The sequence below is a fragment of the Pteropus vampyrus genome, unplaced genomic scaffold (genome assembly GCF_000151845.1).
Source record: "Pteropus vampyrus isolate Shadow unplaced genomic scaffold, Pvam_2.0 Scaffold75, whole genome shotgun sequence".
NCBI lineage: Eukaryota > Metazoa > Chordata > Mammalia > Chiroptera > Pteropodidae > Pteropus > Pteropus vampyrus.
This window is the reverse complement of record NW_011888856.1, coordinates 2,856,906-2,871,013: the sequence shown is the minus strand read 5'-3', so window position 1 is coordinate 2,871,013 and position 14,108 is coordinate 2,856,906. Positions and strand designations below refer to the sequence as shown.

At 32.6% G+C, this 14,108-nt stretch overlaps 1 protein-coding gene and 1 non-coding gene across 2 annotated transcripts in view; one reads left to right on the top strand and one right to left on the bottom strand.

Moving 5' to 3' along the window:
* The window catches only part of LOC105293689 (probable C-mannosyltransferase DPY19L2), an 80,203-nt gene that overhangs the window by 41,634 nt on the left and 24,461 nt on the right, over nucleotides 1–14,108 (top strand). Inside the window, exons 10-16 of the mRNA XM_011362514.1 lie at nucleotides 16–93; nucleotides 883–969; nucleotides 3,914–3,973; nucleotides 7,818–7,898; nucleotides 9,994–10,095; nucleotides 11,431–11,502; nucleotides 14,051–14,097. Coding sequence (XP_011360816.1) covers nucleotides 16–93; nucleotides 883–969; nucleotides 3,914–3,973; nucleotides 7,818–7,898; nucleotides 9,994–10,095; nucleotides 11,431–11,502; nucleotides 14,051–14,097 — 527 coding nt within the window. The remainder of the gene's footprint in view (nucleotides 1–15; nucleotides 94–882; nucleotides 970–3,913; nucleotides 3,974–7,817; nucleotides 7,899–9,993; nucleotides 10,096–11,430; nucleotides 11,503–14,050; nucleotides 14,098–14,108) is intronic.
* On the bottom strand, nucleotides 10,749–10,867 carry LOC111741257. The gene has a single exon (XR_002780946.1). It is a non-coding gene; the product is annotated as a 5S ribosomal RNA (ribosomal RNA).

Sequence of the window (14,108 nt, the reverse complement as noted above, 5' to 3'; positions counted from 1 at the left end):
TTTTTTTTATTTCAGATAGCCTCATTGTTTCCCATGTACATCGTGGGGTACATTGAGCCAAGCAAATTTCAGAAGATCATTTATATGAACATGGTAACATTTTTTTGTATTTATTAGTCAAATATTAAAATAAGATCTCAGGGTTTATAAAATAGAATTTATTCTGTTTTATGGGGTCCCTTCTCTCAGGTAGCATTCAATACATATGATTTTGATACTATGTAGAAGGAAAACAGGAAATGTGCATTATAGATACCATTTTATCACATGTCCTTTCGACTATAGTATAGATGGTCTTTCACTCTGAAACTTTTTTATTTTTATGCTTTAATTATTGTTGTCGCTATTTTTGAAACTGCCTTTTCTCTCTCAGACCTGAAATTTACAACATTGTGCATGAGCATAGCACTCTGTAAATTTTATATTTTTGCATTTTTGTTTTAATCTTAGTTTCTAAATACATCTCCCTAAGTACATAAAAATAAATGTCTTCTAGATAACATCTTAAAATGAAGCTTCGTTGATGATAGAAATCCTCAAGTAGTCCAACAAATATAAGATTAAAAATTAATACTTATAACTCTTTATCATTATATCACTTCATTATTGAATTAATAGAAATAATATTTTTTTCCCACTTCATTTATACCAAGTAGCAGATAGAAAAAATTAAATTCCTCATATAGAATTTATGGTGTTGAAAATAGTTAGAACCTATCAGTGTGTCGAAGTTCTATTATCAAATGGCCAAGATCTATTTATTAATCTTATTTATACAAATAAAGTTTGTATTAGAAATCTCTGTATGCCTATAGACAAAGTATGCATTATGCTATATATCTAATAATAATAAAACATGCATTTCTCTTCTTCAATTTTCAGATTTCAGTTCTCCTTTGTTTTGTGTTGATGTTTGGAAATCCAATGTATTTATCTTCTTATTATTCTTCATCTTTGTTAATGACATGGGTAAGTGTCTGTTAGGCTCAAGAAGATTTTCTTTAACCTGTCAAATAGCAGGTTTAATACACCTGATACAAGTTTAGAAGAATAAATAGGGCCCTTTCCTGATTATTATTCACATGAAAAAGTTTTTCCCAAATAACACCTATTCTCTGTTTCATCCTTGAAAAAAATGTAGTACAAAGTCTACTTTTTAAGGCAATGCCCAAGTAAATATTTTAAAAAACAATTATAAGATAGTAAGATTTACTTTTAAAATATGCTGTAATTTATGATAAAAATTAGTTATTTCCTTCTGAGTCACTTCAGTAGGCTAAATCCTTATTGCAGTGACACTGCCATTGCTCAAAAACATTTTTGGAACTCCTCTGAATTGCCTTCACAGACTGTGGCACATTCTTTTGAATATCCTCAGTGGTGGCAAATCTTCGTCTTTCAAGGGTGGATTTGATTTTTGGAAACAACTAAAGTCTTGTGAATAAGGTGGGTGATTGGGCTGGGTACTACAGATCTGGATCAAAATATGGTGTGACATTAAAGTAATAAGACCTGTTTTCTTGCACCCATAACTAAATTATGTTTGAAGGTAGTTTAGACAAAGAAGTTCTAAACTGTTTTGAGCAATGGCAACATAATTGGAATAAGTGTATAGTCTCCTCATGTGACTGACTTTCATTGACTAACTCATTTAGATATATATTTGGAACGATGGTTCAGTAAATTAGTTTTATTACTTTATAGTCACACTTCTGATATTCATAAACTAAAACCTATAATGGAATATTTCTGGGGTGTGCTCTTTCTACAATGATTAGAAATGATACGAACCACAGTAATATCATATTATAGCACTTTTCTATGTATGGTGCATTGATTGAATCTTTTTGGCTTGCTCTTATGTTTTAACATTTTCGCTTTCCACTTTTTTTCCCCTTCTCTATCTCTCTCTAAAAAAAAACCTAGGGTTTTTTCTTTTCAACATTTTGTCAGAGTTTTTCAGCATTATAAGGTAGTGGACTTGTAATAGTGTGCTCATCCACCTCTTTTTAGGAAAATTATTTTATTTTGAAATATACACAGATACAGAATGACTGTATAAAACAAATTTTTTATGTGCTGACAGTACTGACTAGTACTAATAAGTACTTAGTTATTTGTTATTTGGCAAATATACTTAAACTACCATCAAGTCCAAATCGGAACTTTTGCAACCATCCTCTCAAACAACAATGACTGCCTTGACTCTTGTAATCACTCCTAGTTTAATCGCTTAACTTTCTATTTTTATACAGGTTTTCTATATATCTGCCTCTTTCCATGCCCACGAAATGTATTTTTTCATTGTCTGGGTCATTGAACATATAGTGGATTATGTGGTTTAGATTTTGCTCTTTGAATTCTCATGGTATAGCTTTACATCTTCCTTTGTCTTCTGTATTTATGTTAATAGTTGATTCAAAACTAGGACAGGTTAAGGTTTGATCCCTTTAGCATCAGGAGGCACATGATAGTACCTCTTTTTTTTATAATAGCAGCCATCAATGCTTAGGACTAGGTTCATTAATTCTCCAGGGATTGCAAAATAGTGTTATCCCAGTCCCTCATTTACAGTTCACATAGGAAAAGTAAAGTATATGTCTCAATGAGTGAAGTTGGGAAGAAGTAGAAAAATACTTGAAGAAATAATGGCCAGATTTTTTTGGTGAAAATTTGATGAAAATGATTAACTCATTTTCATCATAAAGAGAAGACCAAATAAATAAGACATGTTAAATATAGAAGAACAAAATCAGATTTTTCATAAGAAAAAAATGCAAGCAGCTAGACAGTCAAGCAACATTTTTTAAATACTTGAAGGAAAAATACTGTCAATCTGCAATTCTATACCTAGCAAACATGTTTCAAATATGAAGGCAAAATAAAGACTTCGTGACTAGATTTGCATTAAAAGAAATGTTAAAGGAGGTCCTTCAGATGGAAGGAATGTGCTAGATGTCACTATGGCTCTACATAAATGAAGGGCACTGGAAATGGGAGCTAGAGGTGCTGCTATAATGAAACTACCATAGACTGGGTGGGTTATTTCTCACATTTCTAGAGGCTGGGGAGTTCAAGATCAAAGTGCCAGCCGTGTAGGTTCTTGGCAAGGGCTCTCTTTTTTATTCGTAGACACATGCTTTCACTGTATCCTCACATGGTAGAGAGAGAGAGAGATCATCAATCTTATGATGATCTCTTATAAGGGTTCTAATCCTATTCATTAGGAATCCAGTTAACTCCCAAAGGTTCTCCCCTGGTATTTCACATTGGAGGTTAGAGTTTCAACACCTGAATTTGGCGGGGGACTTAAACATTCCATTCGTAACACTGACGGTATGGTTTTTGAGGACACTGGCTTTGTACATGGGTCTCAGTCCCAATTTCTTACCTTTCATAGTTCTAAGCCCTTTTCTACTGCCCTCCTTTTTAATATCAGCACATAGTTATAATCTCTTTTTTTTCTCTGGCATCTGGGAAGTTCTTTCTTTTTCTTAAAAGTTCAGTTAGACTTTTAAAAATATTTAAAAATATTTAGGAGTTTGGTGTGAGAGGATTTTCATGTTAACTTAGACCACTAATTTGATTGGGTAACTTACATATACACTTGCATGGAGACACCACCCACACACTACCTACCTCCTCAGAGAAGTTGCCCTGCATAAAACATCCCAAGTAACTCGGTGAGGAATTAACTTGATTCTGGGGGCAACTTCTTAGCACACAAAACATTGAGCTCTCACCCCAAGGAAATTTTACCATGTTCAGATTTGAAAAATCAACAATTAAGAAGGAAAATGGCTGGTAGTAGCCAAGATAGAAGTGGGTGACAGTGTAATTTTTGAAACATATAATTCGTATAAAATATAAATGTTAATTTTGTTTGTTTCATATTGTATAATATGTATTTTAGGTGATAATTCTAAAGAGATATAAAATTCAAAGACTGGGAGTATCTGAACTCAACTTTTGGGTAAGATTCAACATTTCTAATACAATTTCTTCAGACTCGTTATTTCTATAAACTAAATAAGGTAATATACTTCAAAATCGACTGATTTAGAGTTAGTAAATCTTATAAATAGCTACTTGCTTAAGGTGGGAAGTAGGCCTTAGTAACATCTACAAGTCATTTTTAAGAACTCCATTCATTGATTTGAGTACCACCCTCAGGCCTTTCTTCCTTTGCTTTTCCTTCCGCTATACCCTGACTATGTTGCTTTTAACATTTATTTCTATTTACCTTGAGTTCCTCTCTTTACATTTACTAATCTTCTCTTCAAAAGAACTAGATTTGTAGTTCTGTCCCCACTTTCCTGTTTTCTTTTCTCTACATCCATCCATTATCTATTTTCCCTTCTGCTTCCAACTTTAGACTCTAGTATTTTTCTCCTTTTAACATTTTCCTTATGATCTCCCTGCCTCTTACTGTTTCATCTTAAACACTGCCTGATCTTTGTTTGGCTTATTCCCACATATACAATGGATGGCCCGTTGCACCTTTATGTTTGTGGGTTTTGTTTCCAGGTAAAATAAGCATATCATTCCATAGGCACTGCAGTTACTAATCATCATAATATCGGCAGATGACATTCTTTCTTTTTCTCTGGGTCTTTGATTTATTTCTATTAAAATATAAAGCCGTCATATTGAAGATCTATGTGATTACATATTGCATATTGATTAGGCAAAACTGGAAAAGTTTTAGTAAGGTAAGTAGGTTTCTGCTCAGAATACACAAGAAAAAAAATGAGATTAATTGCCAGTTTCTCGTGGCTTGAGGCATTTTCCCATTCTTTATGGCGAAAATGTAGAAATATTTGTACGCTTAAGTTATTGACATGACCTTTCTGATATATGATTTTTTTACTTCAGAAAAAATGGTAATGATTGTTTTTCAAAAAAGATTAAACAAGAAATCAGTGGAGAATTTAAAGATTTTCATTTAATAACTGAGCTCAAAAGAAAGTCAAAATTTCAATTACAAACTATTAAAAAATAGAACAGAGTCTATAGATATTTAGGGAATTCTGCCAAAGCTGTGGTCAGAGGAAAATTTATTGTTTTAAATATTTTCAGTTTTAGACTGGAAAAAATGAAAGTTAACATAAACTTTCAACTCAAGAATTTCAAAGAAACTTCTAAGGAGAGGAAAGTCAAGATATAATGAATATTCAGCTTGTTTTGAAACTGCTATAATTGATATAGTCAGTCTTTTGCAAGAGGGAGAAACAAATCATGGTAGTCATCTAAACAATGCAAAAGATATTCTGCCTTTTTTATAGTCTTTTTTTAAACAGTCAAAAAGAAAAAGCATAGGTATTTTGTGAACTAACACTTTTTCTTCCAAAAACACCTGTTTTAGTTCTTCAAGTAATTCTTTCATGGTAAGAGAATAAAGATTATATTATATATCTACTCTATATAATTGAAAAATTTGAAAATAAGGAAGTTCTTATTTTTTAATATTGAATGGCTGTAAAACAATACATAAAAATTGTCACTTATGATTGACTTTTAAAATCTATTTTTAATATTCTTTACCATCATGTGGTAAGCTGGAAGAATTTTTTTTTGTCTTCCTAGATATTAAATATTCACTTTTTAGCTTCTATGCATCTGTAGCAAAGATAAGTATTTATAACATGAAACCTGAACAAAATACTTTTAGACTTAGGTGATTTTCTTTATACTTTTCTTTAGTAGGAGTAAATTTAGTTCTTAATGAAAGATCTGGTTTTTGGTTGCTGGGTAATTAATAAATTGAGCTCATGCTGAAATTTACTCAAACACACCAACAGGAACTCTATGTCATAAAAGATGAGAATCCTTATGAGAAACAACCTCATTGGTAATCTAAAGCTAGATACTAAGATCAGGCAAAGACAGTATGAGAAAGGCTATTCTTACTCATGAACATAGATTTAAAATTCTACCTAGGTTAAAAATATTTTATGGATATAAAAATATAAAAGAAAAGAATTATAACTCAAGAACAGCCGTAATACGTACATACATGCATGCATGCATACATACACACACGTGTGTGTGTGTGTGTGTGTGTGTGTGTGTGTGTGTGTGTGTGTGTATTCTAATCGAATTGGGTTTATCCCAGGAATGCAAAGATGTTTCTGGAATATCTGTGAGTGTAATTTATTATACTAACAGAATAAAGTAGAAAAATACCTTATGATATCTCATTAGATGCAAAACATGAATTTGATAAATTTGAACTCCCATCTATGATAAAAACTCTTAGCACAGTAGAAATAGCAGGGGGTTTTCTTAACCCAATGAAATTCTTCAACATTCGTTAGTCTTGCAGATCAGGTGTTTGGAGTGGTCCACTTAAAATAAATATCAAGATAAATATGTTTCTTCACATTTTATTACAGATCTGAGCTAACACATTAAACAAAGAAAGTAAATAACAGAAATAGGAAGAAAATTGAAAAAATCAAAATTCATTAAAATATTGACATAGAAAACAAAATGATTTTAAGGCAAATTATTAGAAATTATAAGAAATAGCATGGCTAGATATAAGATTAATATTCAAAAGTCGATTACCTTTCTGTTTTCTGACAACAAACAGAAAACATTTTTGAAAATATGCCATGTATATTAGGACGAAAAAATGCATAGTTATGAATAAATGTAACAAAATACATACAATATTTTCTTGGGAGAAATATTTTTAAATTGATAAGACATAAATAACATCAAAATAATGGAAAAATATACCATGTTTATGCCTGAGAAGACTCCGTATAATGTCAGTTCTCTCCAGTTGATGTTTGGATTCAAAGCAAGTATTACAAGATTACCTTGTAGGTCACTTTTCAATGAATGATGCTGGAATAATTTGTTATTTATATGGGAAAACTCACATCATACAGAAATATCAGTTTTAGACTGTCTTCATAATTCTTTATGTACTTCTTTACATTATGGCTCAATAAGATACTGCAGACTCATCTTGTATTTTGCTAGCTCTGGAGTCAGCCATTTCCCCTAGGATCTCTAGTTCCTTTTAGTGTAGAATGGTATTTAGAAACCAAGATCTGAGTGCTGAGTATTCTCATTGCTACCAGTGTGTCCTTGCCTCTGGACCCTTTTATTGTATGTATGTGTACGTGCACTCACAGGTGTGTATGTTTCTATATGTATGAAATATATATTTATGAAATAACTTCATATATTTTCAATTCCAGTCCAAAGGAAGATAGAACAATAGAAATTACCGAAATAACAACAGAACAATAGATTGAAAAAAATCAGACAGGCTTAGGGACCTGTGGGACAATAACAAAAGATCCAATATTTGTATCATTGAAGTTCCACACACACACAAAAAAACAAACATAAAAAAGAGTGGGATTGAAAAAATATTTGAAGAGTAATGGCTGAAAACTTCTTAAATTTGGCAAAAGACATAAATCTGCAGAGTCAAGAAACTGAGTGAATCCCAAGTAGGGTCAACCCAACAAGATCCATGCCAAGACGCATCAGAGTTAAACTTCTGAAAACTAAAGAAAAAGAATTTTGAAAGCAGACAGAAATGATGCATTACCTATAGGGTAAAACTGATTTGAATTCCAGTAGATTTCTCGTCTGAAACTGTGGGGGCCAGAAGGTGGTGGAACGACCTTTGTCAAGTGCATCTACTTTTCTACAGGACCATCCTTTGTGACAGACGTCATCACTAATGCACTTCACTTGATTAAAGTTTTTCTATGTCGTTTATTGCTACAATTGAATCTTTTAACTGGGTAGTTTTTAGTACCTGACTTCTACCTATTTTATTTATTTTTTAGCTAATTCAAGGTTTCGGTTGGTTATGTGGAACAATCATTTTGAAATTTCTGACATCTAAAATCCTAGGTGTTTCAGACCATGTAAGTACTTCTAGTTAAAACATAAAAACTACAAATGTGTACCTGGATGCAAACTTTGAAGCCATCTTTTTTTACCTCTACGTTTCACAGAGGCGAAATCCCTTCTTTAAGATCTCCAAGCCAGTTATCGGCAGAGTCAGTTCTACAACCCTGAGTTCAATGATCTTTTCAACCCACCAAGAAAAAATATATCAATGAGTATTAGCGTAGCCTTCTAGGAAGAAAATTAGTAATATGTTAAGTAGTTATTTGTTTATATTTCAATTAAAATACAAATAATTTTTGTTTAAATAATGTTATTCATTTATTGCAGATGTTAATATACGTGCAGTCTGTCCTCAGCTTTGAAATATGAAACCCTTAAAATCTCAATAGAGTTTTATTTATTTGTAATTAGGGGCTGGAATTAAGATGTAATTCGAAATTTGTAGATTTTTCTTGTAATGTAAAAAGAGAACGTTATAAGTTCTCTTATCTTTTCATCTTCAAGGAAATACATGGACCACTTATCCCTCATGTGTGGTGTTTCTTTTTGTTTTAAAGCTAGTGCCCTAAATAATAGCCCTTTTTTCAAAGCATAAGTCTCTACTTAACAAATTAGTTTAGGGGAATAAAAAACAGTGTAGAAATGTACTTCTGATTTTTAGTACTTTCTGTTTGGATGTCAGCATACTTGAGTGTGTTGTACAGTAATACTCTGATATTTGCCTTATCTGGTTCTATCTAGTTGGGACTCTGTCTAATGCTGAAGTGACTTCAACTTTAACAAGAGATTATAGTACTTAATCTCTAAAAGTTCAAGTACCATCACTGATCAATAGAATTGAGCTTGTATACATGTTTATATTAAATAAAATTTCAAAATGTAAAGGATTTATTCGCTATTTATTGCCAGCTTCGCATAGTGGTTTATTAGGCTTATTTGTTGCTGCTGTTTTCTGGTATGTTTGGCACATTTTATGTTTTCTTTCCTTTTTTATTGTTTTTAACTTTTTATTCTATAGGGAGTATACATTTTATGGTAAACTTTATTTAAGCTTCCTAAGTTAATTATTTATCTATTAAGTTGGTCTATTATTTTCTTTCTTTCCTCTTTTCACATTGTTACCCAACTCCTTATGAATCTTATACACACACACACACACACACACACACACACACACACACATATCTTGGTACTCTTAAGAGACTTCCTTTATATAACAGCTGTGAGAAAGACTTGAAACTAAAATGTGTTAGTTAAATTACTATTGGTCACCAGGCCTATTCTAAATTAGAATAATAAAGGAAACTCTAAATTACCCTTGGTATTGATAGATAATGGGAACCATGAGTAAAAAAAACCCACAGATAATCATATTATCTTGATATAAAATAATTTCTGTCCCTATAAATATTTTGAATTAAGGTTTCACATACAAATATTTTCCTTTTTTTCTGGCCTTCTGAGAACGCAGTGGGAAAATAATTGTCTCACTAACAGTAGATAATATATAATCAGTAGATGAAAGGAGCTCTTCACTGGGTTTGTTTTTTTTAAAGGCCCTGGAGATCAAGCAAATAAGGCAAAGTAATAGGTGTAGTTGTTGTAATTCTTATGAAGAATAGCTCATATTTAATGGCTTGAATGTACATCTGAAAAATTCAAGAAGCACCAAAAATTGTAATCAATGTATGAGGCTTTGTAAAAATGACAGTGCATAGAAAATTTGTTCATAGTTTTTACAATATATGATAAAAGGGCTTAACATGAAATTGTTTTTTCTTGATAAATGATCTGATTATAAAATTTCGTGATTAACTGCATGGTGGTTTCTGCCTAGTAAATGTTGATTTTAGCTCACCCTTTATCGTCTCTGCTTATTTTTTCTGACCTCTTTCAACTTTTCATTTCTCTTGATATTTCTCTTTGTTTTCATGTTTCTTCATTCAGCACATAACACATATTGTTCACTGTATTTTTTTTCCTTTGAGGGCCATCCATATGCCTTGGATTTATCTGTTCTTTAGACTTTATTACTATCACATCAAATCAGTTGTTATTGACTATAATTATTGGTGTAAATTTAATTTGTTTTACTCTGTTTTCTTCTAGATTCGCCTGAGTGACCTTATAGCCGCCAGAATCTTAAGGTTTACAGATTTCGATACCTTGATTTATACCTGTGCTCCTGAATTTGACTTCATGGAAAAAGCGGTATGCTTTTTTGTTGTTGTCGTTTTTCCTTCTTTCCGGGTATGATGGTTTTTTGCTCTTAAGTTTTCTATGAATCCGAAACTCAAATTTTTTACTTAGAAACACCCAACTTACTTACCCTATCATGTGTTTACTGTAACATTTGCTAATCATATGGCCTTTCTCGCCTATTTTCGTATGTGTAAAACCAGTAAAAAATGACCCCCATCTTAAAGAGTTATTGATGATAGTTAAATGGATAATCCGAGACAGTGCTTAATATACTGTATGATCCACAGTGAGTTACTATTATGACAGTTCAATTAATTTTAATAATGTAGATCAGTTGTAGGCATGGGATCACTCAGGAACAATAAATCCAAAATCTTTTTTAGTTTTTTTAAATTCAATTTTATTTTACTTTATATCCCAAATAATACAGAATTGTTTAGCAAGATGTTGCCAAGAAAGGTATAGTACTAATCATACATTACTCTCTTATCTATCCAACCAGGCATGCATTCATTCAAAAACTGTTATTGGCCACTCATTACCTGTGAGGCAGTTCATTGTAATTTTGTTTATTTATTTTTTAGATGAGGCAACCCTTGGTTGATCTCACAGATTGCAAGGACCTTGTCAGCTTACAGTCCCTTACTTTTTTTTATTTTTTATGCCTACAGCACCTAGTCTTCCTAGGTGGTCTCCCATCCAAGTACTAACTAAGCCCGACCCTGCTTAGCTTCCAAGATCAGAAGGGATCGGGCTTGTTCAGGGTGGCATGGCCGTAGACAACAGTCCATTGTAGAATTGCAGAGGAAAATGACTCAGTTCCTGCCTCCAAGATATATGTAATTTAGTTACATGGTAAATGACTCCCTATCTCAGTAATAGGTCGTGAAAATTATCTAGCTGCTGATACTACTCCAGTACTTATTTATAATTGCAGTAAGTGCTTAGGCTACTTTTCTTCCTCACTAGTTCTAGTTTCATATATGAAAATAGTGGGACTTTGCAGCCAGGAAATGACGACGTAGGACTCAGTGATCAGTAAACACAGATTATACAACTTAATATAATGTAAATAAAGGAGAGATAAAACCAGAAGAAAGGAAAAATAATAGACATTACTAACTTTTGGTTAAATGGTTTTGTCATTAAAATTTTTGAGAAATTTGTGTAACTATTTTTATAATTTTGATTCTTATATAAGAACATGAACGTTAAGTATACTGTTAAGACAAAGACATTTTACCTTTAAGAAATTTCATTGTGACATTCTATTTGACATGGATTTTTATTCATTAAGTGTAAAATTTAATAAATGAGTATTTTGAAGAATTTGTTTTATTTCAGACTCCCTTGAGATACACAAAGACGTTATTGCTTCCAGTTGTTATGGTGATTACTTATTTTATCTTTAAAAAGGTATTTTTAAAATTTTTTATCACTTGTTTTTGGGTTCAACATAAAGACTTAGATCAATGCTAATAGCTCAGAATGCTGTCTTATTTTTAGGATGAACTGTTCATCTCCTTAAAAATTTTTTTTTTAATTTGGATCTTTCCTTATCTAGTATTATATATTTGCAATATATAATATATATCTAGCATTATATAATTAAATGAGAAAAGATATTTTTATTTATTTTTTCAAAAGAAATGTGTCAGTTACCCATGATGTGTCAAGAACCACATTAACATCGTAGATACACTGGGATGAATGAGACGGTCCCAATCCTATGTTAGAACTTACAGTGCGTGCGTGCATACATGCATGCATGCGTGTGTGTGTGTGTGTGTGTGTGTGTGTGTATGTGTGTGTGTGTGTTGGGGGGAGATTAAACAAATAATCACACAGATGACTACAGAATTGCAATTGTTATAGGTGCTATGAAAGAAACATACAAGACACCTTTAGTGTCTTTCAGATATAAAGCACATTCAAAGAAGTCTTGATCCATTTTGAGACATGCACAGGAGAAATTTGTATAAGCTATTAAAAAAAATTATCCTCTGTATAGTCATTATTTTCACACCAAAAGAAAATGCTATCACTGTAGAAGAAATAATGTTTAAAATAACACTGGCAGATTTTCTTGGTCTGGGAGTGGTTTATCTGAAGACCTGGTTAAGGACAGCGGGTCTTTAGTTTTGAACCATCTTTATAGCTAGCAGATTGTCTTGCCTAAAGTCAATATTATACATTTATTTTATACTTTTGAGCAGACAGCAATAACATGAGTCCTCTACCATTGTACCAAGCGTGGTCTGTTGAAATTAGTTTTCTACATTCGAAGTCAAATTACGTGTCTTCTTTATGTAGTTCCAGTTCCCACTTTTTTCATTCCTTTGTTTTCACTTAGATTCTGAATAATTTATGAGTGAGAGTGACATCTCCCTCTACATCCCTGTTGTCTCACCCTTGATCCAATTCTCTAGGGACCTCTTGGACAGAGTCAGAATAGAGGTAATGAGAAGGAGTGGGTAAACTGCACACAGGTGTGCTGCCCTCCATCCCCTTGGCTCTGTCCAGCTCAGGTTGCAGATTTTCTCCACTAGCCTATTCCTGTTCCATCATGGCAAATTTTGCTATGTTGACAAGTCTCTGTTTGGAGGGGCTAAGGCAGGGATTAACTATCCTGTGGGGAGATAGCCAGCATTGGAGAAAGTGATGGCTAGATCTACTATTGCTGCTTTTTAAAAAATTAAGATTCATGACTCATAATCACAATACTAGCCCCAAAACACACCACAGCTCAAACCATGCACGAGCATAGCAGGTGCAAATGCACACGCATGTGGGCACACACGTCCACCCACCCTGCAGCCACAGTGCTTAACTTCTTTCTGCTCCCATATAACCCCTTAATCTCTCTAGTCCTATTGTTGGTTATTTTTCATCTCAAGTATATTACTGATGTTCATTGAAATTTTCACTTGTGTTAAATCACTTCTGGCAAAGAAAGAAGGAAGGCATATATAGTATGATTTTCCTGTGACACTACTGAATTTTAAACTATAAATACATATATTTTATTAACTATTCCATCAATAGGGTTTTTCTTGCCTAAGTGGCTAGAATCTCATACATGTCACTTGAAATATAAACTCAGATTTTTATTTTAAATTAGAGTCTAAATTTCACTATGTATTTTTCAACATTTATCTGTGAGTATAAATCACACATCATGTGGGATGCAAAATTTTAAGTTCCTTGTAATATTTTAATCTTATGGTTTAAGTTGCATCTAGTTTCTGCTAAAGACTCTGTGACCAAGTTTAGCATCCACATTCCCCTTCATCCAGCCCCTCCGCCTCACCGTCATCTGATACATTTTGATAAGCACTATTAAGCCTTCTGTAGCAGTCACTTCAGGCTGATAGATCAGGGAAGCAAATCTGCCGTACCCAATTTTATAATAATCAGGAGTTTGAGTGAAGTGGGGATATAGACTGTTTAGGCAGAGAGAGAAAGAGAGAGAAAGAGAGAGAGAGGGAAAAGAAGAGAGAATGAATTAGTTTCCTCATTCGCTTGGGGAATGAGGTAAACTAAGGTAAAATAACCTCTGAAAGTACGTGGAAGAAACTCCCCCCTTTGTGGAAACCAATCCCCCACCTCAGTCCATCCCCCTCCCCACAGAATATAAACTGAAGCTCTCGTAAGGAGTTATCCACATATAAAAGCTTAGAATTTTAGAGCTGAAACAGACCTTAAAGATTTATTCCAACACTAATATTTTTATTTATTTATTCATTCATTCATTCATTCATTCATTCATTTATTTATTTTAGGGGAAGTTATAACGTCAAGAAAGTATTTGACTGGGGTGTAGTTGGAACTAAACTGTTCCTGAGGACTCACTTTCACAATAAAAATACTCTTTTCTATTGAGGGTGTTTATGTTAACGAATCAGGGCATTTTAATTGTCACATAATTTCTTAGGAAAATTTCATGTTTTGATTCTATTCACAGAGTTCTCGTGAAATTTTGTGTGTCTTATCTGCAAACACTTATCTAAGGTAATTATATC